The sequence below is a fragment of the Ochotona princeps genome, chromosome 24, assembly GCF_030435755.1.
Source record: "Ochotona princeps isolate mOchPri1 chromosome 24, mOchPri1.hap1, whole genome shotgun sequence".
In the NCBI taxonomy this organism is placed as follows: Eukaryota; Metazoa; Chordata; class Mammalia; order Lagomorpha; family Ochotonidae; genus Ochotona; species Ochotona princeps.
In genome coordinates, this window is record NC_080855.1 from 8044068 (window position 1) to 8070404 (window position 26337).

Genomic DNA, 26337 nt, shown 5'->3' on the forward strand with positions numbered 1-26337 from the left:
TCACAGCTGGTGTCTCTCCCCAGGCCAACGAGGCAACAGACAGCGCCTACATGGGCTCTGAGAGCACCTACAGCGAGTGCGAGACCTTCACTGATGAGGACACTGGCACCCTGGTGCACCCTGAACTGCAGCCTGCAGGGGACGCCGACAGTGCAGGGGGCTCAGCCGCACCTTCAGAGTGCCTGGACGCCACGGAGGAGACTGGCCACGGTGCCCTGCTGCTTCTCCCTGGCAGGTACGTGCCCCGGCGGGGCTTCCCCCTGGGCGTGTCCATGAGGGATGCCCGTCAGAATTGCATCGGAAAGGTTTTTCCCCAGGGAAGCCCACAGTCACCTGTCCCTAGCACCCACCATTGTTAAAGTCACCCAGCTACTTTCGCTGTGGATATAAGTAAAACCTTTAACTCAGACTTCTGGATTTTGTCAGCATAGCTCTAGGTGACCCAGAATTCACTGAAAGTCTCTTACAGGTTCAAGAAACCTGTTCGTCTTTATGGCACCCCACCAGACCACCATCTTTCCCCGAGTGGCCACTGAATCTTAAATTAAAAAAAAAAAAGCGAGAAACAACACTTATTTCTTTGAGAGGAGGAGATAAGGAGAGCTATCTGCTAGTTCACTTTGCAAATGCTTGTGCTGGCAGGGGCTTGGCCAGGCTGAACCAGGAGCCCAGTGCTGGACACAATCCGGGTGTGCCATGTGGGTGGGTGACTGGAAGCCAGCTGCTGCTGGCTCCCACGGTCTCCCTCACAGTGTGCAAGCACCCACACACACTATGTCCACAGCACCCATAGACACACTGTGTTACAATACCCACACACACACACTGTGTCCACAGCATCCTCACACACTGAGTCCTCAGCACCCACACACATTGTGTTACAGCACCCACACACTGAGTGTGCAAGCACCCACACACTGTGTTACAGTACCCACAGTGTGACTTGGGCTGACTGCAGACCCACAGTGGTGATGTGGAAGTGTGTTAGAAAAATGGGAGGTGCATGAGATCACCCTAACTTTAGTGTATCTGGGTACAGTTTGAGAAATCCTCTAGGTACGTGGGGGCACATTCAGGTACCCAGTGGATGCCTGGGTACCTAAATTTAGTACTGACTGCCATGTATACCTACTGTAGACCCCAGAAGAGCCGACCATGGTTGCTACTAATTTAATAGGACAGATACAACAATTTACCCACATTAGAGTTATTTTAAACCTTTGAATTACTTATTTCTGTAATTTTTCATGTTACGCTTTCAGAATGCAGGTAACTGAATAAGTGAAGTTCTGGGTGATGTGTAGCGCTGTGACAGCATGTGGTCGTCCAGCGCTGTGACAGCGTGTGGTCGTCCAGCGCTGTGATAGAGTAGTCGGCTAGCACTGTTAGTAGCATGTAGTTGCTTTTGCTATAATAGTTGTTTTTTTCAACTGAAAGCACTGCTAAGTGATGTGTGAGTGCATGGGTTGATTAGAACTTCCTTGGTGCATTGAGCAGCTGGTGCCCACTCAGGTCCTGCTTCTGTTGACCCCTCCTGGACACACGTATCACCTTGTCCTGAGAGGAGCAGCTGCAGGGACAACTTTCAGGCCCTGTGAGGATGGTGGATGCCATCGCCCCAGGACAGAGGCCAGCCTTGGCTGCTTCCCAGAAAGTAGCCATGGAGTCACTGGGCAGCAGGAAGTTTCCAGATTGGCATGTGTGATTCTCAGTTACAAATCCAAGCAGAAGCTTGGCTTAGGGTCAGGAGGTGTGAGTGGAAAGGAGGTGTAGGCGTGGCCAAGACCCCAGATGCCTGCAGCTGCCAGGCCTGGGCCAGACTGAAGGTGCAGCTGGGAGCTCAGTCCACTTCTCCTGGTCCAGCTCCAGTAATCATCAGCTGCCACCTCTGAAAGGAGGTGTATGCGTTACACACAGCCACACGTGAGCATGAGGCTGCGGCCCTGCAACGGGGCATGTGGGTGGTCCAGCAGCACCCATCCCCGCAGGACTGCTGAGCCTGTGTCCTCTCTATGCTTGTGCAGGTCTAACCCACGTGGTCAGTCTGTCGTCATGGTGATTGGCAGCGAGGAGCATTTCGAGGACTACGGGGAAGGCAGTGAGGTGGAGCTGTCTCCAGAGACCCTCTGTGATGGGGAGCTTGCGTGCAGTGACCCTGCTTTCCTTACCCCCAGGTAACATGGCCCTGACCACTGCAACTCCTCCCTCGATGTCCTTAGCCAGTGGGAGGTTCCCTTCCTGGTTCATAAATTGATGTGAAAAAGCTGGCTTCCAGATGACACCATAAGATATCACACATTGGGAAGTTTTCCCCTAATCCTGTGGTGTGAGTGGGCTGAAGTCTTCAGACCCATGGACCTCCAGGTCATTCCAGGTACTGGAGACCTCCACTGAAGGTGGTGACCTGGGACGTGATTGCTTCAGTACTGGTTGCAGGGTCTGTCACAGGTGGCTGGCTTTGAGATGGCAAGGGAGCTTGGGGGCTCATTTCCCTAGAATTCCCTGCACCCCTTGTGTCTGGAAAATTCTGACTTTGGATAATCTGACCATAATAGGACAAGGGTGAGACATGTTCATGTGGAGTGACAGGTGAGCAGGTCTTAGGCCAAGGAAGCTCTCAAGGAAAGGTCTCAGTGGGCTCTGTCCGTGGGTCCAGGAGAAGCTTTGTTGGTGGTCAGCGAGCGCTTCAGGGGCCATTCCTGCCTGTGGGTGTTTTGCTCTACCCACAGCGTGTCCACAGCATGTCCACAGCACTGACCCACAGCACTGAACTATAATGTGTCCACGTCACTTCTCTGGCCCTCAGCTTCTTGGTCCTCCAGCTCCTCTCTCGGCTGCAGTAGAGGCTGCCCAGCAGCCACAAAATCCCTCCTTGGCCCAGGTTTTATTACGGCCAGCAGCTTGTTCATTGGAGCCAGCCCCAGCAGGGCTTGCTGCCCCTGCTGTCCCTCTCTCTTCCCCAGGCTGTCCAAGGGCTGGCTTCTCCAGAAGCATCCTGTGAGAGTGGCAGAGTGGCCGTGGGCCTCCCTGGAATGTCTGCTTGGGCGTTGCTGAGTGGGCTTGTCCTGCTGAGCGTCTCTTCCTCCATGTTGGGTTTGTCCTCTTACCTGGTGCTTTCCCTAAAATGTACCTCCTGTGCTTTGTGTCATGTTTTCCTTCTAATGTTTCTTTAACTTGAACTTCCAAACGAGTTTGCAGCAGCCCATGGCTCCCTTCGGACAGCACTTGGGGCAGCTCGTGTCGCCAGAGTCACAGCAGAGTGGCGAGCATCTCCCAGAGCGGCCGTCCACTGGGCGGGGGGTGTGCCGGCAGATCAGGTCATTCATCAGAGAGGCAGGGTGGCTGACAGCAAGGCAGAGAGCGTCCATCTGTTGGGTCACCCCGTGTACTCTGGCAGCCACCCCTTGGGCCAACCCTTCGCTCTCCCAGGTGGGAAACCAGACTCGGAGATGGGATGTCTGCCCCCATAGTTTGTGATTTTTTTTTTTTTTTTGAGGTTGATTCATTAGAAGGACAGAGAGATGGAGAAGTGTTTTCTGTCCCCTGGCCATGACCCCTCCCCCAAGTCTTTGCCAGGCTTCAGCCTGGAGCTGGGAGCTCAGACCCATGGTGGCAGGGGCTCCCTTGCCTCGTCATCTGCTGCCCTGTAAGTGCGTTAGCAGGCGTACTGGAAAAGTGGAGCAGTTGGGACTGAACCCAGTGCTCCAGCGTGGAGTACATGCTGCACCACAGCACTGGCTTCCACGCAGCTGTTAACACCACTCATTTCTTTTGTTTTTTTGATTGATTGATTTGAAAGGCTGGGAAAACAGAGCTCCTGTATAAGCTGGTTAATTCCCCACATTGGCTAGGGCTAGGCTAGGCTAGGCCAGAGCAGACACCAGGAATTTCATCCAGTCTCCCACGTGGGTGCAGGGTCCCAAGGACGTGAGCCATCCTCCACTGCTTTAAGCAGGGTGCTGTTTCAGAAATGGAGGATCCTGGGGCTCTGTGGCGTGGCCTAGTGGCTAAAGTCCTTGCTTTGAACGTGCTGGGATCCCATATGGGCACCGGTTCTAATCCCGGCAGTTCCACTTCCCATCCAGCTTCCTGCTCGTGGCCTGGGAAGGCAGTCAAGGACGACCCAAAGCCTTGGGACCCTGCACCAACGTGGGAGACCTGGAGGAAGTTCCTGGCTCCTGGCTTTAGATCCGCGCAGCACCAACTGTTGTGTTTGCTTGGGGAGTGAAGATCATTGGACAGAAGATCTTCCTCTCTGTCTCTCCTCCTCTCTGTATAACTGACTTTGCAATATAAGTAAATATTTTAAAAAAGAAAAATGGAACATGCTGGACCCAAGCAGGTGGCTGTGTGGGATGCTCATAGGCACAGTAAGTGGCAGCTTCAGCCCCCTTGTACAGTAGTGATTGTAACCGTGCGGTCAGGGCGACTCCACTGGGGGCAGAACCTGCCTGCGCAGACAGGCGCATGTGCCTGCGGCGTAGTCCTCACAGCAAACCACAGAACGGCAGAGCCAGGACATGCTGTCGTTGAGTTCCGTTTCCTCCCTGTGCAGTCCTCAGTCTGCTACTTGGGCCCAGCGACCAGCCAGGCCCTGCCCGCTCCTGAACTGATGCCTCTCGCCTCTCTAGCACCGGCCCCCTTGCTGCCAAGCTGCACGGCATCCTCACTGACGAGGCTTTTGAGTTTTACTGTAGCCAGTGCCACAAGCAGATCAACCGCCTAGAGGACCTGTCTGCTCGCCTGAATGACCTTGAGATGAATAGGTAACTGGTGTGGGGCTGGCCTTGCTTGCTGGTCCAGGGTGAGGGGGATACTGTGGCTTACTGCCCCAGCCTGAATGCCTGACATGGGGAACACTCACTCGGCAGAATTGACATCTCCCCACATACATGGCCCTCCTCCCCATCCTAGGGTTGCTGTGTAGCCAGCAGTTGCAAGAGGGGACTCCCTGCCCTTCCCTGGCCTGCTTTCCTTGAGACCCATAGATACATAATTGGATCTTCCAGAACCAGTCTGAACAGCCTGGGGATGTTTAGAGCCAAGGTGTGCGTGCTCAGCAGGACCCTCCCCCAGCTTTGACTGCAACAGCTCTGCCCACTCTTCCTTTCTCATTCTGCTCTCTTCTGTCTGCCCTGGTACAGGCCTGGCTCTCCATAATGGCATGAATGCCAGGGACAAAGGCACCTGTGAGGTTGGCCCACACAGGGAAGGGCCTGGGACAGAGGGGGCTGGGCAGCTGTCTGGAGTTTGTACACCTGTGCTCCTGTTGAAGCCCCTGCCTCCACCTGCCTGCACATCTTTAGTGCTTCATCCGAAGCTGAACCCATTGTTGGCAGCTGGTGCTGCAGTCCTACCCATAGTCCAGCTCGGGTGTGTTTTGTGTGTCCTTAACAGTGAGCACCTGGCAGTCAGAGGCGAGGGATGGGTCAGTGTTCTGGGCAGTCAAGGGCGTCTGGTGAGTCCAGTGGTCCCAAGAGCGTTTTTCCTCTGGTATGTGCTCAGCTGGTTATAGGTGTGGGATGGTTGGTTTCTCTTGGGAGGAGATTGGTGCTCTGCCTGAGAGTTGGGGAGTGAGGAGTGTCGTTTCCATGGGTAAATGTGGGCTCAGAGACATGTCTCACCTCTTATTCTCTCAACGTAGGGGCAGTCCTTCACACCAAGAACCTGCCCCAGGGGCATGCCCAACTATGCCAGGCTTTGTGGAGGCAGAACATGGACACAGATGTGCCAAATATTAGAGTGTACCTGCTCTCCCTAAGAAAGCTGTACTGAGATAAGTTTGTATCAAATATGTGGTAGAGTTAGAGCAAAGGACTACAGGTCAGCAAATCTCCGGATGTTCAGTGGAGGGCAGTAGGGTCTGTCCTTGTCCATCCTGGGTCAGAGCGAGATTCCCAGGTGGTCGGAGTGTTGTTCAGTGGAGGGCAGTAGGGTCTGTCCTTGTCCATCCTGGGTCAGAGTGAGATTCCTAGGTGTAGTCAGAGGTGTTGATTTGAGGTGCACCTGCTTTGCCTGTTATATTTTCTGAACATTCACTTTTTGGGATTGTGCTTTACAGAGGAAACTTGCCATGTTAGAACTGCAGTTGCTGAGCTGCCAGTCTAGACCTGCAGGCAGATGGGTACTCAAACAGGCTGCCCAGTGCTGCTGGCTCCGGCATCTCAGTGGTATTCAGGTGGAATTCAACACGTGTGAAGGGCCATCTGCCTGCAGGAAGCCAAGACCCCGGCCATTGGAGCAACTGAGTGGGAGTGCTTTGGGCACAGTGAGAAAGGGGTGCTAAGTATGCTCTCTTTCTGTGACTGGGAGAACGTGGTGGGACAGGTGCAGAGCAGAGTCTGCCCAGCCACCGTCCTTGGGAGACCTTCCCTGTCCTGGATACTGTCCCTCTTTGGCACCTTCTACCTGTGGATGTGGATCATCGCATCACAGAAAGAAAATGTGAGGGGCCCGGTCCTGTGCACAGAGCTGCAGGAGAGAAGTGCAGTGCTGAGGGGTAGCTGTCGGCTTGTGTGATCTTGGGGAGATGGCCGTAGGCCAGCTGAGATGCACGAACTTTGGGCTCAAGAAGGGGGTGATGGTGGCGCTCACGCCTGGGAAGGCTAATAGTGTCATGGTGGCGATATGAGGGAAGTCGGGCACATGGCCGAGCCAGGACAATGTCCCAGCGACTGCATCTACTGCCTTGTATCAGGGGAGGCCTCCCACCTCCCTGCCCCAGACGTCAGCACCTGGCTCAAAGCCAGGGACCCACAACAGGATCATGTTTCCTGCGGCCTGGCATTCGTGGGGGGGGAAGTTATCTTCAGTGTTGTCTGCCAAGGCCAGTCTACGAGCAGTGCTGGCAGGGGCTAACTGGGGCTCCTCGGGCAGGAAGGTGTGAGCTGGCCGAGGTGTCTGCTGAGCAGGCATATTTCCCAGGGAGGGGCCTGCATGCTGTGTGGAAGGGTGCCTGTCCCCATATCTCTGTCACCTTTTCCTGTTTCCTCCCGTCCTCCTGTCTGTCTGACATGATTTTCCTGTTTGCTTTGGTTTTGTGCAGTCCGACGAAGCGGCTCTCCAGCAGGAAAGTGGCAAGGTAGGCAGTCCCGTGCTCTGGGTGAATGGCCCCCTGAAATGCTTCGCCGCCCCCCCCCTCCCTGCTGGGAGCCTTTTACAAGGCTGCTCTCCCCTGCAGCTGGTTTTCCTCAATCTGGGTTGGAGAGTTGGCCTGGTGGGGCGGGGGTTGTGAGAGTTTCCAGGATGTGGGTTTGGTCCCAATTGGCCACCAAGTTGTCTGTTCTAGATGTACTGTCAGTTTTTTGCAGGGGCTGGGTGCTGTGCTGCTCCCACTCTGCACACTGTGTCTCCTGTAGGTTAGCCCTGAGGTGGATTGGTTGGGGGTATGGGATCTTGGCCTCTCAGAGATGGGTCTTTGAGGGGCTACCTGCCTGCAGGTCCTGGTCCCTGGAGAGATGGGCCTCACTCTGACCCCAGAGGTGTTTCTTCACATGTCAGTCTGGTTGCCGACAGAGGATGGCCATGCCACTAGTCCTTACTCCCCTTCTGCATGACTGGATTAATTCCCTGGGCTGTCACATGTTCTGTCCACTGGCTTTCTCCAAAGGCTGCAATGGCCAGGGCAAGACCTGGCCAAAGCCAGGAGCAGGCCGCTTCTTCCAGGTCTCCCACATAGGTGCAGACACCCGAATACTTAGACCATTCTCCCCTGCTTCTACAGGCATTAGCAGGGAGCTGGATCAGAAGAGGAGCAGCAGGGAATCAAACCTTTGTCCTTGCGGTGTGTTGCAGTTGTAGCATAGGCAGCTCTGACCCTCCTTTCTGTTTGTCTCCATGTTTGTCTAGCACAACTTCCTGTAGCTGCTTGGGGAGGAGATGTTGGTGTAAATTCCTGGAATCTTATTTTTAACCTGAGGTTGCTGTGTAATTCTAGGTTGTGAGTAGGTTTTTGAAATTTTATGTGTTGATTTATTTGACGGGCAGAGACAGAGACATACATGGTGCGAGATTTTGCATCGCTTAATTCACATGCACGCATGTTTCCCCTGTGGATGACAGGCACCTGTGTGCTGGAGCCGCTTGCATGGCTCACGTTAGCAGGAAGCTGGAATTACAAGTGGAGCAGGAATCTCAGAGTGTTGTCTCAGCCCTGCCTGCCCCCCTCCCTGAGCTTGGGAGCAATGTGCCTTTGGTATTACGAAGGCACCGCCCAATACCTTCCATGGCCAGGCACCCATCACCTTCCGTGGCCATGAGCCCCGTCTCCTTCCATGGCCAGGAGCCCCGTCTCCTTCCCGTGGCCTGGAGTCCCGTGGCCTGGAGTCCCATCACCTTCTGTGGCCAGGCAGGCATCTGTCACCTTCTGCCCATTACCTTCTGTGGCCAGGCACCCATCTCCTTCCGTGGCCAGGAGCCCTGACACCTTCCGTGGCCAGGAACCCCATTACCTTCTGTGGCCAGGTGCCCCGTCACCTTCCAGGGTCAGGAGCCCCGTCACCTTCTGTGGCCAGGCGTCTGTCACTTTCCACCCGTTACTTTCCAGGGCCAGGCGCCCATCACCTTCCGTGGCCAGGAGCCCCATCTCCTTCTGTGGCCAGGCATCTGTCACCTTCCGCCCATTACCTTCCAGGCACCCATCACCTTCCGTGGCCAGGAGCCCCGTTTCCTTGGGTAGCAGGTCACTGCTGAGCTGTCTAGTGCTTCCTGGTTGTGGTTGCTTTCTGACAGTTTGCTCTCTCTCTCAAAGCTCTTGGGTTTCTTTTCCTTTTTTTTTTTTTTTTAAGATTTATTTTTATTGGAAAGGCAGATTTACAGAGAGGAGAGACAGAAAGATCTTCCTACCTGGGAGACCGGCAAAAACTCCAAGCCTCAGCCTGCCCCAGCCCTGACCACTGTGGCCATTTGGAGAGAACCAGTGAGTGAGCTTCATCTGCTGACTCACTCCCCAGAGCCAGCTAAGCCAGAGCCCCGAGCTTTCTCCTGCTCTCCCAGTGGGTGCAGTGACCCTAGGACTTCATCCATCCTAAATTGGAAGTTGAGTGGTCGGCACTGTAGGGGGTGGCTTTACTCACTGGCCCTGTAGGTGCCATCTGAACCCTGACTGCCCCCATACAGCCTGCGTCTGTCGTTTGCTTTCTCATCTCCAGGTTCCTGAGTTCTCAGCTGGCACTGCTCCTGGCTGGCAGAGCTGCTCTCTGTCCGTGCTGCTGTGACTGCTCTTGGCTTGGAGGGCACAGGGTTTGCAGGGAGCAGAGGCATGTTGTTGCTGTACCTTCTTGCTGGATGCCATCGAGCTCTTGACTTCATGCCAAGTTCTGTGACTCAGAGCTGAGTGTGATGGGCTCCTTGTCAGCTTGGCATGTCCCTCATATGTGTTAGCCACTGCCTCCCAGCCTCCCCTTGCTGATCCAACTTTTCCTCCACTGATGGCTTTTGCCAAAAAATAACAACAAAAGGGCCCGGCGGCGTGGCCTAGCGCCTAAAGTCCTCGCCTTGAAAGCGCCGGGATCCCATGTGGGCGCCGGTTCTAATCCCGGCAGCTCCACTTCCCATCCAGCTCCCTGCTTGTGGCCTGGGAAAGCAGTTGAGAATGGCCCAGTGCATTGGGACACTGCACCCACATCGGAGACCCGGAAGAGGTTCCAGGTTCCCGGCTTCGGATCGGCACGCATTGGCCCGTTGCGGCTCACTTGGGGAGTGAATCATCGGAGAGAAGATCTTCCTCTCTGTCTCTCCTCCTCTGTGTATATCTGGCTGTAATAAAATGAATAAATCTTTAAAAACAAAATAACAACAAAAAAAAGACCAGGTGCAAAATAGGTGTGCCCAGCAGTACATTTATCTGTGCGTACATGCTTGTTCACACAGGGTCTCTTTAAGAATTCCTTTGTGTATTTGAGAGGCAGAGTGACAGAGGGGGCAAATGGGGAAGACAGGGAGGGTGCACCCATCCCTGAGTCAGTTCCCTCATGGCTGCAATGGTCAGTTCCAGCCTGGACTGGAGCCAGGAGCTCCCGTACAGGGGCCCACATAAAGGTTCATCTGCTGCCACTCCACGTGTGTCAGACAAGGAGCAGTCCATGTTTGTTGCAGGGGCTGCAGGTAGCAGCTTGGCCTGCACCACAGCGCCTCAGTACGGGCTCCAAGCTTTGTACACTTGGTTGACATAGCTTGGAGCTGTTGAGTGCAGCATGTTAGCCTCTGCTTGGGTTCTACTCAGACCCATCCAGCCTCATGATGAACTACATTATGACCATGACTGGGCAGCAGGGCTCAGGGCATGTGTAACATCAGGGCTGCGTGTCAGCAGACACAGTCCTGTGGTCCCTGGGATAGATAGAACCCAACACACACACGGCTTAGGGCACAGGCCACTTGAGACCTTGATGCACCCCATGTCAGTTTTGTGTGGATGTATACATTGGGAGAGTACCCCTGGTAGGTGTGGGTGACACTGTGAGAAGGGTGCCCCTGGTGAGTGTGGTTACTCACACTAGGTGGCTGCCCCTGGTGGGTGTGGGTGCACACAGTGAGGAGGGTGCCGCTGGTGGGTAGGGTATACATGGTGAGGAGGGCTCCCCTGGTGGATGGGGTGTACATGGTGGGTGTGGGTGTACACACTGCAGAAGGCTGTTTGTACCTGCAGTGGTGCGTACACACACACAACTGAAGTGCTGATGCTCCATTGTGGAGTCATCTGGACCTAGGACCACAAGTGCCTTTTTCCCAAGTGGTAAGTGGTGGCACCCGCAGGCTGGTGGTCTGTGTCCCCTGGAGCTGGTGCTGCAGAGCCCCAATGTACCAGGCAGCTTCCTCAGGCTGCCTGGGCCATGCTCTGAGAGCAGCCCCACTGGGACTCCTTGGTAATGGGTTTCCTCAGATCCTAGACTGTCATGACCATGAAGTGTGTAGGTGACATGTGCGTACATGAGGATTCTGCATTTGTGCTTGATGGGCCTCTGGGGAATGGCCATCGTTTCCTACAGTGGAAAATGACTTCATGACTTACTGCACCCTAGGACGAAGTACCCTGCTCCCATCACCATCAGGGAGACAGAGTTTGTGGGGCCACAGGTATCTGGGCCGTGAAGCCCTTTGTTGAGCCTGGGGAACCTGAGTCCCCTAGGCCCTTGCTTCTTCTGCAGAGGGCCTGGGAAGTGCTGGTGTGCACAGAGCTGCTCAGGTGGTTATTCCTCCTCCTCTTTGTGTGCTTGCGCAGATACCTGCACCAGTCGGGGGTCCTGACCATGGATGCCCTGGAGGAGCCCCCGCTAGAGCCCGTGGAGTGCCCTGAGGAGGACATTGCCGACAAGGTAGGGACGGGGTGCCTCCCAGAGGATGGGGTGTGTCCGCCTGCACATGCGGGACACGGCTGGGGCCGCGGGTCTGGAGATGAGTCAGGAGAAGCGCAGCACCACGGGTGAAGTGCAGGGGTACTCAGAACTGGGTAGAGGAGGTCCCCCAGACTGTGGTAGCAGTGGGGACACATCTGCCCTGGGGGACTGGCCTTGAGGATGGAGGTGCATCAGGTAGGCAGGCACCCCACTGTGGTCAGAACCAAGAGGTCAGAGTCCACCTGGAGGCTAGAGGGGGCAAGTGGCCGCAGCACACGTGTAACTTCCCAATTCCCTCACCTCCTCCCCTGCCCCCTCTTCTTCCCCTCATTACTTCCTCCTCTGCCCCTCCTCCCTTGCCCTCACCTCCTCCCCTGCCCCTCTTCCTCTCTTGCCCTCACCTCCTCCCCTGCCCTCTTCCTCCTCTGCCTCACCTCCTCCCCTGCCCTCTTCTCCTGCCCTGCCCTCTTCCTCCCCTGCCCTCACCTCCTCCCCTGCCCTCACCTCCTGCCCTGCCCTCTTCCTCTCCTGCCCTCTTCCTCTCCTGCCCTCACCTCCTCCCTTGTCCTCATCTCCTCCCCTTCCCTCACCTCCTCCCCTCCTCTCCTGCCCTCACTTCCTCCCCTGCCCTCTTCCACTCCCACAGCCCCTTCTCTTGGTATTGCTGACATCTTAGTTTTCTTGTTCCTGTTTCACACTTCTGTCTCCCATCTTATTTTGAGCTTCCTGAGACACAGGTGTCCCTGTTGGCTGTGGCCCTGCGCTAGTCTACGTCTGGCAGAACAGGCCCCTTCCTTACCACCGTGTGTGCCAGTGTCAGGAGAGTGCTGCTGAGCCCCAGGTGACTGAGGCAGTGCAAGGTGGTGGCAGCCTACGTACCTTCCTGACTCCATGTGTTTGTGGTCCACACCCGCGGCTGTCCTTCTTCTGACTGAAACCACAAGACGCAGCGTCCCCTGTGGTTCCTCTGGCCTGAGTCTCAGGCTGTCCTTTCCTTACCCAGGTCGTCTTCCTGGAGAGACGCGTGTCCGAGCTAGAGAAGGACACCGTGGCCACTGGGGAGCAGCACAGCCGGCTGCGGCAGGAGAACCTGCAGCTGGTGCATAGGTGAGTTGCCGCCTTTGCCCACATCGAACCTTCTCTGCCTTGCCAGGCGGGGACCCATCCCAGGGGCTGGCAGCACAGTTCCTGAACTGTGAGGCCTCCACACAGAGCCCAAGAAGAAAGCTACAAATGTGATCCCTGCCACTTGTGGACAGTAGGGGATGTGCAGGTTGCAGTACAGGTGGAGTCATACTTGTCACTGTGGTGGCTGTCGCTGTACCTGAAGCCTACTGGGGGTTCACTTTCCAGAGGTGGACAGGGCCACCTGCAGTCACTTTGCATCCCCACCACTTCTGTGTCTATACGGTGCTGGCTTTGTGACCCGACCTGATCCCTTACCTCAAGGACAAGGAAACTCAGGGCTGCAAGGGAGGGTATCCTCACATCTGTACCACAGAGCAGGAATGGGGTGCTGGGCTCAGGGGTGCAGCCCTGCCTGGCGGAGCACAGTCACAAAAGAGAGGAGACTGGGAGCTGAAAATGGACCTGGGCAGGACACAGGAGCTTGCCTGTGCGGGGGGCCAGTGCTGCAGCCTACTCATGGGCACCTGGTGCCAAGCAGTGCTGTCCTGCTCCTCATGTGGGGCAGGTGAGCCTGCAGGTGTGTCCTCATGAGGCCAGGGAGACCTGAGAGCACATGTGGAATCCATAGGAGAGCACCTCTCACTTGAACCTCTGTCTCACCCGCCTGCCTCTCTCCACCACGTGCTCTTGTGAGCTCAGGCCCTGAGGAAGTGGGCCTGGGGCTCGCAGCAGGACTGGGCCCACACCGCCTGCATTGGCAGCAGGGTATTCACACCATAACCCAGTTGCCTGAGCCACACAGGACACCTGGCTCCTGCTCTGGCCTGCCACCCTGCAGTTTCGTCAGGTGATTCCGCTCTGAACCCCAAGGAGTGCAATGCATCTTGGAGGAGACAGAATGTGCACTGCATTTAGACCAGTGAGAACCAGTCCTCTGGAGTGGACCTGGGCTTGTTCGCCACCTGCTGACCAAGACCCTCTACTGGGGAAGTTCCTGCCTCTAGGCCTAGCTGCAGAGCTGGGGAGGGTCTGGCCACCTTTGTCCTCGCAAGGAACATTAGCAGGCAGCAGAACAGGGCCTTTGTCCGAGGCACCCTGATACGATGCCAGCCTCGCTACCAGGGTCCTGACCAATGAACCACAAGGCTATTGCCTTGAGCTGCATTTCTAAAGATACTGCTCCTGAGGTGACCATCAAGATTTTGATCTCATTGGCAGTCCATGTGTGCAGTGTGTCTGTCTTTGGCAGTCCACGTGTGCAGCGTGTCTGTCATTGGCAGTCCACGTGTGCAACGTGTCTCACTGCTAGTCCATGTGTGCAGCATGTCTGTCATTGGCAGTCCACGTGTGCAGTGTGTCTCATTGCTAGTTCACGTGTGCAGTGTGTCTCATTGCTAGTCCACGTGTGCAGCGTGTCTCATTGCTAGTCCATGTGTGCAGTGTGTCTCATTGCTAGTCCACGTGTGCAGTGTGTCTGTCACTGCTAGTCCATGTGTGCAGTGTGTCTCATTGCTAGTCCACGTGTGCAGTGTGTCTGTCACTGCTAGTCCACGTATGCAGTGTGTCTCATTGCTAGTCCACGTGTGCAGCGTGTCTCATTGCTAGTCCACGTATGCAGTGTGTCTCATTGCTAGTCCACGTGTGCAGAGTGTCTGTCACTGCTAGTCCATGTATGCAGTGTGTCTCATTGCTAGTCCATGTGTGCAGCGTGTCTCATTGCTAGTCCACATGTGCAGCGTGTCTGTCACTGCTAGTCCATGTATGCAGTGTGTCTCATTGCTAGTCCATGTGTGCAGCGTGTCTCATTGCTAGTCCACATGTGCAGCGTGTCTGTCACTGCTAGTCCACGTGTGCAGTGTGTCTCATTGCTAGTCCACGTGTGCAGAGTGTCTGTCACTGCTAGTCCATGTATGCAGTGTGTCTCATTGCTAGTCCATGTGTGCAGCGTGTCTCATTGCTAGTCCACATGTGCAGCGTGTCTGTCACTGCTAGTCCATGTATGCAGTGTGTCTCATTGCTAGTCCATGTGTGCAGCGTGTCTCATTGCTAGTCCACATGTGCAGCTTGTCTGTCACTGCTAGTCCATGTGTGCAGTGTGTCTCATTGCTAGTCCATGTGTGCAGCGTGTCTCATTGCTAGTCCACATGTGCAGTGTGTCTCATTGCTAGTCCATGTGTGCAGTGTGTCTCATTGCTAGTCCACGTGTGCAGCATGTCTGTCACTGCTAGTCCACGTGTGCAGTGTGTCTCATTGCTAGTCCACGTGTGCAGCGTGTCTGTCACTGCTAGTCCACGTATGCAGTGTGTCTCATTGCTAGTCCATGTGTGCAGCGTGTCTGTCATTGGCAGTCCACGTGTGCAGCGTGTCTCATTGCTAGCCCACAGGTGCAGTGTGTCTCACGTTGCTGGTCCAGGACTGTGGTGTGAAGGTTATGCATGGTGCCTCACTCCTGCTGGCAGTCCCTGCTGAAGCCTGTGCAGTTTCTTGGTGTGTCTTGGTACGCTCAGCTCCCGTTCCAACAGTGTATTGCACAACTGTCAGGCGTTCATTTCTATGTAGCGTGCTCCTGCTCAGGGGACTGTTGCCTGCCTTCTCGGATTTGTCTGTCAGTTCCTGCATCCATATCATATTTTCTTCTTGTGTGTGTGCTGTGGAGGACACCCCCCGAGAATTGCCTCACAGGGGTGGGAGGATGCCAGATTCAGCTTCCTGTGGCTGTCCCCCCCACAATGCCTCCAGCTGAGGGTTTAGCTGGTGTAAAATACCACACCAAAGTATGCTGGGGTTGGGCCAGGCCAGATCCAGGAGCTGGGAAGTGACATGTGTGGCAGGGAGCCAGCATGACACCATCACTGCTTCCAGGACCTCTGTGAGCAGGGAACTAGAACGCTTTACTGAAGTTTTAAAAGACTGATTGATTTTTATTGGAAAGGCAGATCAGATTTACAGGGAGAAAGATAGAGGGTCTTGCAACTGCTGGTTGACTCCCCAAGTGTCCACAACTGCCAGAGCTGAGCCAACCCAAAGCCAGGAGCCACAAGCTTCTTCTGGGTCTCCCATGCAGGTGCAGGGCCCCAGAGCTTTGAGCCATCCTCCCCTGCTTTCTCAGGCTACAAGCAGGGAGCTGAATGGGAAGTGGAGTAGCCAGGGCATGAACTGGCGCCCCCATGGGATGCTGGAATTTGCAAAGGAAGTATTAGCCAGTTGTACTGTAGCACTGGGCCTTCTTACCAAGTTTCTACTGTTTGTCGTCAGTGTCTGTTTCCAAGGGTTTCTGTTGCCTGGTCCTCCCATCTGAGGCTGAGGACTTCAGCCCTCAGAGATGCCTCTCCTGCTGTGTTTTCTCAGAGCCCTTTCCTTGTGCCTGCCTTGGCCCTGCCTTGGTCCTGAGGAGTGACGTTGGCATCTGGTCACTCCTCCCCAGGGAAGGGAGAACTCTGTATCCATGACTGAGCTTGGTCAGGGCTGGAGTCTTTCCGCAGTGGCCATGTCCTGTCTTGCAGGTGTTCATGAGGACCAGGGAGGGTCTCATGACCCGTGGACATGCTCCCATCCCCTTTGACCTGACCTGAGCCAGGAGGAAGCCTGGAAGTGGGCTGGTCTGCAGCCCAGCTCCCTGCCTTGAGGGGCCTGAGGAGTGCTCTCCCCTGCGGCCTCTAGGGCTCGCGAGTGCCAGCAGCCAGTGCTGAACTGGCCTGGGTGTGAAGTGGACACCATGGCCATGGAGGCCTTACATACACCCTTGGGATACACGCCCAGGGCTGACTTTGCTGTGGGCGGGCTGCAGTCCTTGCCGAGGGAGCTGACATACTTCACACGTTAAAGTAGGTGTCTGATTTCTGGAAAGTATGGTGGCTCTGAGACCCCAGTGCCTTCTGGCCTCCTCAGAATCCATGGGTATGTATAGTGCCTGTGGTAGAGTACCTTACGAACGGGCATGGGTGGGCTTGGACCTCTGAATGTACCCCGTCCCTGTCTCTGAAGGAGTGCCAGGTGGGCCAGGGTGATTAAGGACAGCTCCTTGGGCTTGAGATGCAGACTGTCAGAGGGCCCTGGGTCAGCTCTGGTACCCCTTGCCTTGAAGAGCCAATGCCCTGGAGGAGCAGCTCAAGGAGCAGGAGCTGAGAGCCTGCGAGATGGTCCTGGAGGAGACGCGACGGCAAAAGGAGCTGTTGTGCAGGCTGGAGCGGGAGAAGAGCATCGAGATCGAGAACCTGCAGGCCAGGTGAGTGGTGCCCCAGCACGGCTGAGCCCCCCGCCGTGCAGGTGGAGACCACCAGCACCTGCTCTGTGCTGTCCCCCAGGCATGAGAGCAGTCTGTCACTAGCCTGTTTCAGGTCTGTTCTAAAGATTCACTGCTTATTTGAAAGAGTGACTAGAAAGGGTGGGGGTTCAGTCCCCAAGTGGTCACAGTGAGCAGGCCAAAACCAGAAACCGGGAGCTCCACCCACGTCTCTGACTGGGTCCAGGGACCTATGGACTTGGGCCAAATGTGTTAGCAGGGAGCTGGACCAGAAACCAAGCAGTTAGGACTCAGAGTTATCACGTGGTATAGGATCTATGTGGCACCACAGCACTGGCTTGTGTGTGTGTCCCATGGAGCCTACGCTACCTTTGGAATGTGGACTTGCTGCACTTTGGTGCTGGCCCTTGTGGGTGTCCCATGGAGCCTGTATGTCTTTTTAGGGATCCCTCTCTCCCAGCCCAGGTGCCTTGGACTGGCACTGGAGACACCCACCTCCTTGTTTGCCCTGGCACAGAGGGGCAGACACAGGAACACAGGAGGGATGGGGTGGGGTCTCAGGGGGCCCTCAGGTTGTCTGCAGGGCTGGTCTCCCCAACTTTTCTAACAAACTTCCTGCCTGCCCATGCACCTAGTCAGTGCCCCTGTGCCCTGGGCCCTCAGGGCTGGCTGCAGAGCATTGAGGTAAGGGTCATGGGCTGGGGCATGGCACAAGAGTCCCCCATTATATGTGATATCGTGCATACTGCAGAGACCTGGGGAGACGTTCCCAGACGTCTGGGCCAGGGGAGACAGCCTTGAGTGAGCCTGGTATGCCTGTGGGCTGAGCAGCAGGAACAGGGAGACGAGGCTCCCGATCCGGCAGCACCGCGTCACTCTGCTCTGGGGAGCAAGGCCAGCTTTTTATTTTATCTATTTTTTTTATGAAGATATACTTTTACTGATTTGAGAGACAGTTAATAGAGAGAAAGATTTCCCATTTGCTGATTCACTCTGCAAGTGGGTGCAGTAGCCAGGGCTTGAGCCAAACCAGGGCCAGTAGCAAGGAGCTTCATCTGAGTCCCCCTCGTTGATGGCAGAGGCCTAAGCCCCAGTGCCAGCTTTTACTGCTTTCCACAGTCACATCAGCAGGCCGCTGGGGCAGAAGCAGAGCAGCTGAGTCTCAAACTGTTGTCCCATGGGATGCTAGCATCAGAGGCAGCTTTACCCATGAGGCCACAGTGCCACCTAACACGAGTTGCTCTTGCAATTATCACTGAGGGGAAAATTCCTCCAGGGAAGGGTGTCTGCCAGCTGAGATGACGATGGACTGATACCTACAGTGTGTTCTACTCCCAGTGTATTGGAAAGCGGTAGCAGGCACAACCACGCCACATCCCTCTGACACAAGTGAGCTGGCTCAAGACAGCCGAGGAGGTCAGAGACCCGGGCATGGGAGCACCAGCTCCTGCCCACACACAGCGAGGCTGCTCCTGTTCCCTAGCCTGCAAAAGAGCAGCACACCCCGCCCTCATATCTGGCTGACAGCACACCGAGCTGAAGAGTCCGCACAAGGCCTGGAGACTCGGACAGCCCAGCCCTAATCTAGGAGCGTCACATACGGGGGACAGAGGAGCTAGGTGACCATGGCAGCACTGGGAAATGCATAGTGGAGCTAAGCTGATGTTGTGTCCCAGGTAGGTTATGCTGTGACATGTGGGATGTCGTATTGAGCAGCAGCAGTGTGAAGGGGAGCAGGAGCAGGTGGCTCCTTGGTGACCCTAAAACTATTTCAGAACCCAGGTGAGGTCCGTTGGCCTAAAACACTTGGGTGCCACAAGGACCAGCCACGACAGTTGGTAGCATCTTTGCTTTAAGACCCTGGGTCACAGCTGCCCCACAGAGGCACGTGTCCCAGCCTTGCTCTTGTGCCCCAGGCTGCAGCAGTTGGATGAGGAGAACAGTGAATTGCGGTCCTGCACTCCCTGTCTGAAGGCCAGCATTGAGCGCCTAGAGGAGGTGAGCTGCCACGCAGAGGCAGGGCCAGATGCTGCGCCAGGGCACCCAGAGTACAGAGGAGGGTGGGTGATGCGTGCCCGTGGCAGGTGGGCAGGTGGGTGATGTTTGCCCACGACACATGCTGTGTTCTTGCAGGAGAAGCAGAAGTTGCTGGATGAGATTGAGGAGTTGACGCTGCGGCTCAGGGACGAGCAGGAGAAGAAGAGGAAGATGAGGGACAAGCTGAGCCAAGAGAGGCACCAGTTCCAAAGGGACAAGGAGGCCACGCAGGAGGTGAGTAGGGTTGGGGGGGCGCCTGTTGAGGCCCCTCTGGGGACTGTGCTAACTGGGCCTCCCTGTCGCTGGCAGCTGATTGAGGACCTCCGTCGGCAGCTGGAGCACCTGCAACTGTTCAAACTGGAGGCGGAGCAGCGGCGGGGCCGCAGCAGCAGCGCTGGCCTGCAGGAATACCACACACGTGCCCGGGAGAGCGAGCTGGAGCAGGAGGTCCGCCGGCTGAAGCAGGTGTGCCCGAGGCAAGACGCGTCTGTTGGGGGCGGGAGAGGGGCGCGGGGAGGTGTCCCAGCTCAGCTGGACACTGCTGTGTCCTGCAGGACAACCGCAGCCTGAAGGAGCAGAACGACGAGCTCAACGGGCAGATCATCACGCTGAGCATCCAGGGCGCCAGGAGCCTCTTCTCCACGTCCTTCTCCGAGTCCCTGGCCGCTGAGATCAGCTCCGTCTCCCGAGACGAGGTAACTCCTCCCCCGCCCACAGGCCCATGGGCTGTGCGGCCAGGGGCCCAGGCTCATGGCACACTCTGCTTTCAGCTCATGGAAGCAATCCAGAAGCAGGAAGAGATCAACTTCCGTCTGCAGGACTACATCGACAGGATCATCGTGGCCATTATGGAGACCAACCCATCCATCCTGGAGGTCAAGTAGGGACAGAAGGCCCAGCCGGGGCTGGAGCTGGGACCAGCCACCCCCACAGCTGCTCAAGCCGCAGGCACACGAGGACCCTTTGTGCAGTTGGGCTGGGGCACTGCAGGGCAGTGGAAAAGCAGAAGAGGCAGGGGTGCCCCAGGCCTGGAATGCACAGCAGGGAAGGTGTGGCAGAGCCACTGTCTGCTCGGACCTTGCTGGGGCCCCCAGCCCAAGTTGGTGCACTGAGAAGGCTTGCGTTTCTGTTCAGCAGACTCCTGGGCCTCTGCCGAGAGGTGGTAACAATTTCTGTAATGTCCTTGCTGGTAGATCCCTTCTCCCACTGTCCAGCCCTGCAGGCAAAAAAGAACGAAATGGGCCACCACCCAAGGTGCTGCCACTGCCCCCAAGTGCCCAGATGCAGTGCCGCCCACGCCTGGGTGCTCTGGGGTACCAACCTGCATCTTCAAGTTGGGAATGATGATGCTGGAGAGTCAGATGGACGAAGCAGGCACCAGTCAGATGCAGCCACTTCAGTTCTGATTCTGGCCCCAGGAGCCTCCTGGCCATGCAGCCTGTTTGTGGCCCGGCCAAGGTAACTCTTGGGGTCTCTGGCCCTCCTAGGGAGGGCTGGGCAGGAGCCTGAGGGGCCCCTCTGCTCTGAAACCAGCACTTGAGATGCAGACTGGCGGAGCTCAGTCCCCTGGAGCAGGTGCTGCTGCTTCCCAGCGGTGGCCAGAGCTGGCCTCCCAGAGTCCACACTCCCTGTCCCCTCGCTGTCCAACTTAGAAATTGTTCCTTCCCAGGGAGGGCGGCTCTGCAGGGCCACAGGAAGCCAATGCGGAGGTGCTCACCTGTGAGCAGCAGCATTCCTGGATGAGGCCTCTGAGCCGGAGCTGGCCCAGGATGCCTGTGTGTCCCCACAGGCCAAGCCCACCAGGCCTGGCCACCTGTATGTGTCCCTTCTCCCGTCATGTGGCCCCTCTAAGAGATGTTGCCTCATGTTGTACATTTTTGGGGAGGCTTGGGTGTAAATCAGTGTAAACATGGAGGAGAGATTTTTCTATCATGTAGAGTAGGTATTTTTTATAGACTGAAGGTTGATCAATTTTTTTAACACTTTCAAGAGAGAAAACTATGTGTATACACATGAAATATATATATATGTATGTATGTATGTATATTCTATAAACACCAGAGCCCTGCCTGTCTGTGCCCGCCCTGCCTTGGCCAGTGCCTGTAAATACAATGCCAGGAGACCACAGGGAGCACTCAGCACTGCGCCCACTGAGCTGTCCAGGGTGTGCCCCTCTCTGGATGCAGGGGCGCCCCACATCCTGCACTACAGAGTAAAGCTGTTACTGTACACCCTGAGGCCAGCTCTTTCCTCTGCAGGGATGTGGGGGCGGGGAGAGGGCCCAGAGACCCCACCTGGCTCCACAGGCTGGCCAAGCCAAGCCTCTCCCTGAGGCCCCAGGACTTAATGCCCCCCCGGCTGGGGCCTGGATCCTAAAGCTGTTTGCTGAGGAGTGCAGCTGAGACCAGGGAAAGCCCCCCTGTGAGGGGAGAGCCCCTGTGGGTCACCAGGGAGCATGGAGAGGGTAGGAGTATGCAGGATGGTGGGGAGGCAATCCCTTGGGGGCCACTAACAAAGCCCCAAGGTGGTGGCTCCATCTGAGGTGACTGGTCAGAGTGCGAGAGCAGGCCTGCTGAAGGCTTCAGGGACCCCTTGACCACAGCAGTTAGCAGGGCAGTGTCCATGTCTGACAACAGAGGATGCTGGGAAAACTGCCCACCCAGCGTGCTTGCAGGTACTCCCAGCTGCAGCCCTCAGGCCAGCAAGTGTCCACAGTCACCCTGCCAAGCTCAGGACCACTGGATACTGGGAGTAGGATTAAGGCAAGCAGAGCAGACACGTCTCCAATGCCGTGTTCCCACCCCATCTGTGTCCATGCACACCTGCCAGGCAACTGCAGAGCTTGAAGAAGCCAAAGTGGGGATTCATGGTGATGGCCAAGGATTCATATTGGTACCCCACCAGCCTGGGGCACCTCTCTGCAATCCAGGCTGCCCCTCGGGCAGGCAGGACCGTCATGCTCACCACTCACTGTGTGTGTCTGTCTCCAGCCCAAGGGAGGGACACGTGATGAGCACCGGGAGGGGGTTCCTGGAGGCAGCCTGTGCCAGCCAGCTGGGCACTGCAGCAGAGTTCCCCTGGCTAGCTGGCTCCTGACATTGCGTAGCAAGCTAGCACTTGCACACGCCAAATCCTCTTCAGGTCTGCCTGGTGGAAGAACAGTCCGCTAGAGCTGCACGGGGCCTACTCCAACGTGTCTGCTGAGAATGCCCGAAAGGAGTTGGTCACCTTGGCCTTTGCATGCCTCCGAGAGGCCTGAAGAAGGATGCACAGAGCCGGAATCCACCCGTTGACAGAGGGCCTGGACCCAGTCAGGGTCTTCCCTCGGGTGGCAGGGAACCAACCACTTGAGCCTCCCAGGAGCCAGAGCCAGGACTTGATGCCAACACAGGGTCCAGGCATCCCAGTGGCATCTCCTAAATGCCACAGCAGCCAGGGCTTGAAGGACAGCACCAAGGCAGCTGCCCCTGGCGTGCACACAGCAGGAAGCTGGGCGCCGGAACCCTGCTACTCGGATGGGCGGCATCTGAGCCGATGGGCCAGACTGGGGTTCCAAAAGTGGGCCCTTGAGCTGGCCTCAGCTGCCAGTCACTCCCCAGACCAGGTCTGTGGTGTTGGCTGCTGTGGCCCTATGCTCTGGAACAGAGCCAGGCACCCAGGTGATGGCCCGAGGTGTGCACCCTCATGCAGACCCGGCCAGACACACTGTGGTTGCACCCAGGTTCAGCCCTACTCCAGTAGGGTCATGGCCTTACTCCAGTTCCATGCCCTTGCAGGTAGCAGGTGGAGTTCCAGTCCCAGGTCCCCTGCCTCCTGTGGGGGGCCTGGCCCAAGCCTGGCATGAGCCAGCCAATGGAAGATGGCTTTGTTTCAAATAAACAACCAGAATAAGTGACCTTTATTTCTGTAATTGCGATGGCAGGTTACTGCTGACACAACACAAGCCCATGGTCCCTGGCCTTCATCCTGGGCTGCTGGGAGGCCCCTGGTGCCCTGAGAGCTGGCCCTGGATGGCTACCCATCTCGGAGGAAAGGCCTCCTTGCCCACAGCCACGTGCTGCCCGCTCCGGACAGCTCCTGCGGGACCAAGCGGGTCCGTCCCGAGGTCCTGCAGATCTCCAGCTCGCGCCTTCCTCCCGCTCCGTAGTACGGCAGCTTTTCCACCTGCGACCCCATAAGGGTCCACTCCGCATCCCAGGCGTCTCCGCGCCGCAGGGCAGCGAGGGGACCTGGGCAGGGCCACGGTACTCGGCGGCAAGGCCGTGCGTGAACCCAGCTCGGCCGCTCCGCGAAAGCACGACGCGCCGCGTACACCCGCGCGCGTCCAGCTCTTGGGTGTCTTCCTCAGCGGGCCGCCATCCCGGCCTGCCCCGCGCGGCGGCCGGGCCGGCGCGCGGCCTTGTGGGAGTTGTAGTCCGCGCGCGCTCGCAGCGCCGCGTGCGCCCCCGGCGCGCCGTAGCCTCGGGCCCCGGCCGAGCGCTGCGCTACGGAGGCGGCGTGAGGCGGGCGCCGGACGCGGGCCGGGGCCGGGGCGGGGCGCGGGAGGCCGCCGCCGGCGGGGCAGCTGATGCGCGAGCTGTGGCCCGGCTGACGGCAACGAGCGGGCCTGGCGCCAGGGCCGCGCCTCCCGGACCGCGGGGGCTGAGACGGCGTCGCCCGGTTACGGAGGTGAGTCCGGTGCGCCGGCCCGGGGGAGGTGCCGGGGAGGGCGCAGCGGCAGGGCCCCCGCGCGGCTCGCGGTTGTGGGGGGCAGCGGCTGTCTCCCACAGGCCGCTCGGGGCGCGGGTGGCCCTCAGAGTCGGCCCCGCGCGGCTTTGGAAGGTGGAGTTTAGGGCTGAGAGCGGGAAGCCGGCTGGAGTCGCTGCCGCCGCCCCCGCCGCGCCCCGGCCTGTCCTTGAGCGCCCTTACTGTCCGGGCGCGGCGCCCGCTGTCGAGGGTACGCGCGGGCCCGGAGCCCCGCACACTTCCTGCCTCTCCAGGCTGGAGCCGGCCGCCCCCGGGAGTGCCTGGCCGTGGTCAGGGAGCCCTGGCGGTGCCCGTCGGGGTCCCCTTGGCGCTCTGGAGTTTTGGGCCAGCCTGCGCGGCGGGCCTGGGCGTCTGGGGTCCGGCTGGGTGTGGGTATGGGAGCTTCCCTTCGCCCAGCCTGGGCTCGGCGGTAACTTTCATCCTTTCAGGTCAGGGTGAGGGGCCTGCCTGGGACGATGGTATGTCGCTGACCCTGACCTGAGGCCATGGCTCTGGGGCCTACGCAGTCAGGCTGGCTGCCTGCACCTGCACAGCCGTGGTCTCTGAGAGTGGGGAGTGCGTGGTCCTGTGCCGAGAGCATGGGCTAAGGGGCTTCTCTGCCACTTGGTCATTCAGGGACCAGCAGGCTTGGCCAGTCAGGGACCAGCAGCCTCGGTCAGTTGGACCAGCAGCCTCGGTCAGTCAGGGGCAGCAGGCTCGGTCAGTAGGGACCAGCAGGCTCGGTCAGTCAGGGGCAGCAGCCTCGGTCAGTTGGACCAGCAGCCTCGGTCAGTAGGACCAGCAGCCTCGGTCAGTTGGACCAGCAGGCTCGGTCAGTTGGACCAGCAGCCTCGGTCAGTCAGGGGCAGCAGGCTCAGTCAGTTGGACCAGCAGGCTCGGTCAGTTGGACCAGCAGCCTCGGTCAGTAGGACCAGCAGGCTCGGTCAGTTGGACCAGCAGCCTCGGTCAGTCAGGGGCAGCAGGCTCGGTCAGTAGGACCAGCAGCCTCGGTCAGTCAGAGGCAGCAGCCTCGGTCAGTAGGGACCAGCAGGCTCAGTCAGTTGGACCAGCAGCCTCGGTCAGTAGGACCAGCAGGCTCGGTCAGTTGGACCAGCAGCCTCGGTCAGTCAGGGGCAGCAGGCTCGGTTGTTTGGGTTCTGATGCAGACAGTACTTGCTGAGCCCCCGAGGCCCCATGCGGCATGTACCCCCTATCAGGCCTTGGGGCAACATTCTGCAAACTCTTGTTTCATAGGCTATGGGGCAGGTAGGGGCAGAGGTTGTTGAACCTGCAGGTCTGACTGCAGAGGGGGCCCTGCTCCCTTGAAGAAACTCAGAAACCCAGTCCTGTCTGCCTTGTGGCCTGGTGGGCAAACCCGGGGCAGCACCTGTCTCCTGGAAAGCACATGGCCTGGGTGCAGGCGGGTACTCAGGCTCGTTGCCACAGGGGCCTAGAGCCCAGGCTGTCCCTGGGGCTACACCTTGACTCCCAAGTGGCCTCAGGTGTAGGGTGTGGGTCAGTGGCTCTCTGTGCTCCCACTCATGTCATGCCTCTGTCCTGCCCACACCTGCAACATAGGCATGCCCTTCAGACACAGTGCGGTCCTCTTATCCCCAGCTTGCCCCAGCCACCCACCTGCTGTGCCCATCTCTAGGGTCACCCCACTCCCTGCCACAGGGCTGCAACTGCTCGCCAGCCCTGAGAGGCCACCTGTGCCATCCAGCCTCGCCCTGGGCACAGTGGTCAGCTGCTCCCCACAGGCCACTGTGGTCCCTTGGAGACTCTAGGAAGGCAGTCTTGTGGTCTCTGTGAGAGCGGGCGCAGCCTGACCCCAGCTTGTGAGTCTGAGTGAGGATGGCCCCTGGCCTGCTTAGAGGCAGCGGGGCTGTGGCCCAGGCCCCTGGCCTGCTCAGAGGCAGTGGGGCTGAGGCCAAGCCTGGGCCTGGATACCCTCAGCCACAGCTTCATCCCGAGACCTCATGATGAGTGGGTCAGGCAGGCCTCTGAACTGCTGGCAGCCGGGGATAGTGTGGGGCCCCCAGGCGAGGCCAGGCCCTTGCTTCAGGAAAGGAGAGATACGGCTGTCCTCCAGGTCCCCCTTGCGTCTGGCGGACTAGCCTGAATCACTGAGGCTGCTTCTAGGGGATGCCCTCATCCTCAGACACAGACTCTTGGCCCTGACAGCCCCTTGGGCCTCTGCCCCTTCCCCAGCTCTAACCTGTGACCAGAAGGGCAGTGAGTTTGGGGGCCCTGCCCACCCCTCTTAGGAGAATCCCCTCCCCCTCCTCCCATGTCCTGCTCTGAGCCCTGAGCGTCCACCATACTGCCAGCCAGGCCACTTCTGCCCCAGCTGGGCAGACAGACATGCACGGTACTGGCCTCAACTTGCTCTGTGCCTGTTGAAAGTGACAGTGGGGACCTTGTGACTGGAGTCAACTCTTGGGGCAGTCCTGGCTCCCCGGGCCACTGTCAGGAACAGTGGGATCGGCACAGGCTGGGCCTCACCATTAGTCCTTGCTCTAACTGAGCCAAGTAGAGCCAACTGTCCTGGGCTGCTGGAATGGAGAGCTGTCGAAACAGGCCTGGTATGCCCCAAACCTGGCACGTGAAGAACCAATACAGAGAAATCTAGAACTTGAGGGAAAATAGCCACTTCCCGGCCGAGGTAGGGGCTGGCAGGGGCTTGTAAGAGGGAGTCAGTGAGCAGGGGAGGCACGGCATGGGGTCAGCAGGTGTGTGCCAGGGAGCCTGCCTGGCTGGGTGCACCGGCTGCCCCTTTGGCAGCTGGTATGGCTGTTTGGTGCCAGGGCTTGGGGCCAGGGATGTCTTGGCTGATTCAAGCCCGGGCACCCCAGCCCCACCGCAGGG

At 57.9% G+C, this 26337-nt stretch overlaps 1 protein-coding gene across 4 annotated transcripts in view; it reads left to right on the forward strand.

The window, feature by feature from the left end:
* Positions 1-20973, forward strand: part of RAB11FIP3 (RAB11 family interacting protein 3) — a 54090-nt gene extending 33117 nt beyond the window's left edge. The window contains exons 4-15 of one of the 4 annotated variants that reach the window (XM_058680409.1): positions 24-235; positions 2025-2174; positions 4632-4766; positions 7046-7081; positions 11222-11315; positions 12340-12443; positions 16549-16689; positions 18624-18705; positions 18841-18978; positions 19054-19209; positions 19299-19439; positions 19515-20973. In XM_058680409.1, coding sequence (XP_058536392.1) covers positions 24-235; positions 2025-2174; positions 4632-4766; positions 7046-7081; positions 11222-11315; positions 12340-12443; positions 16549-16689; positions 18624-18705; positions 18841-18978; positions 19054-19209; positions 19299-19439; positions 19515-19628 — 1503 coding nt within the window. In that variant the 3' untranslated portion in view covers positions 19629-20973. The remainder of the gene's footprint in view (positions 1-23; positions 236-2024; positions 2175-4631; positions 4767-7045; positions 7082-11221; positions 11316-12339; positions 12444-16548; positions 16690-18623; positions 18706-18840; positions 18979-19053; positions 19210-19298; positions 19440-19514) is intronic. The other 3 variants (XM_058680410.1, XM_058680411.1, XM_058680412.1) reach the window with 3 other exon arrangements.
* The last annotated feature ends 5364 nt before the right edge of the window (positions 20974-26337 follow it).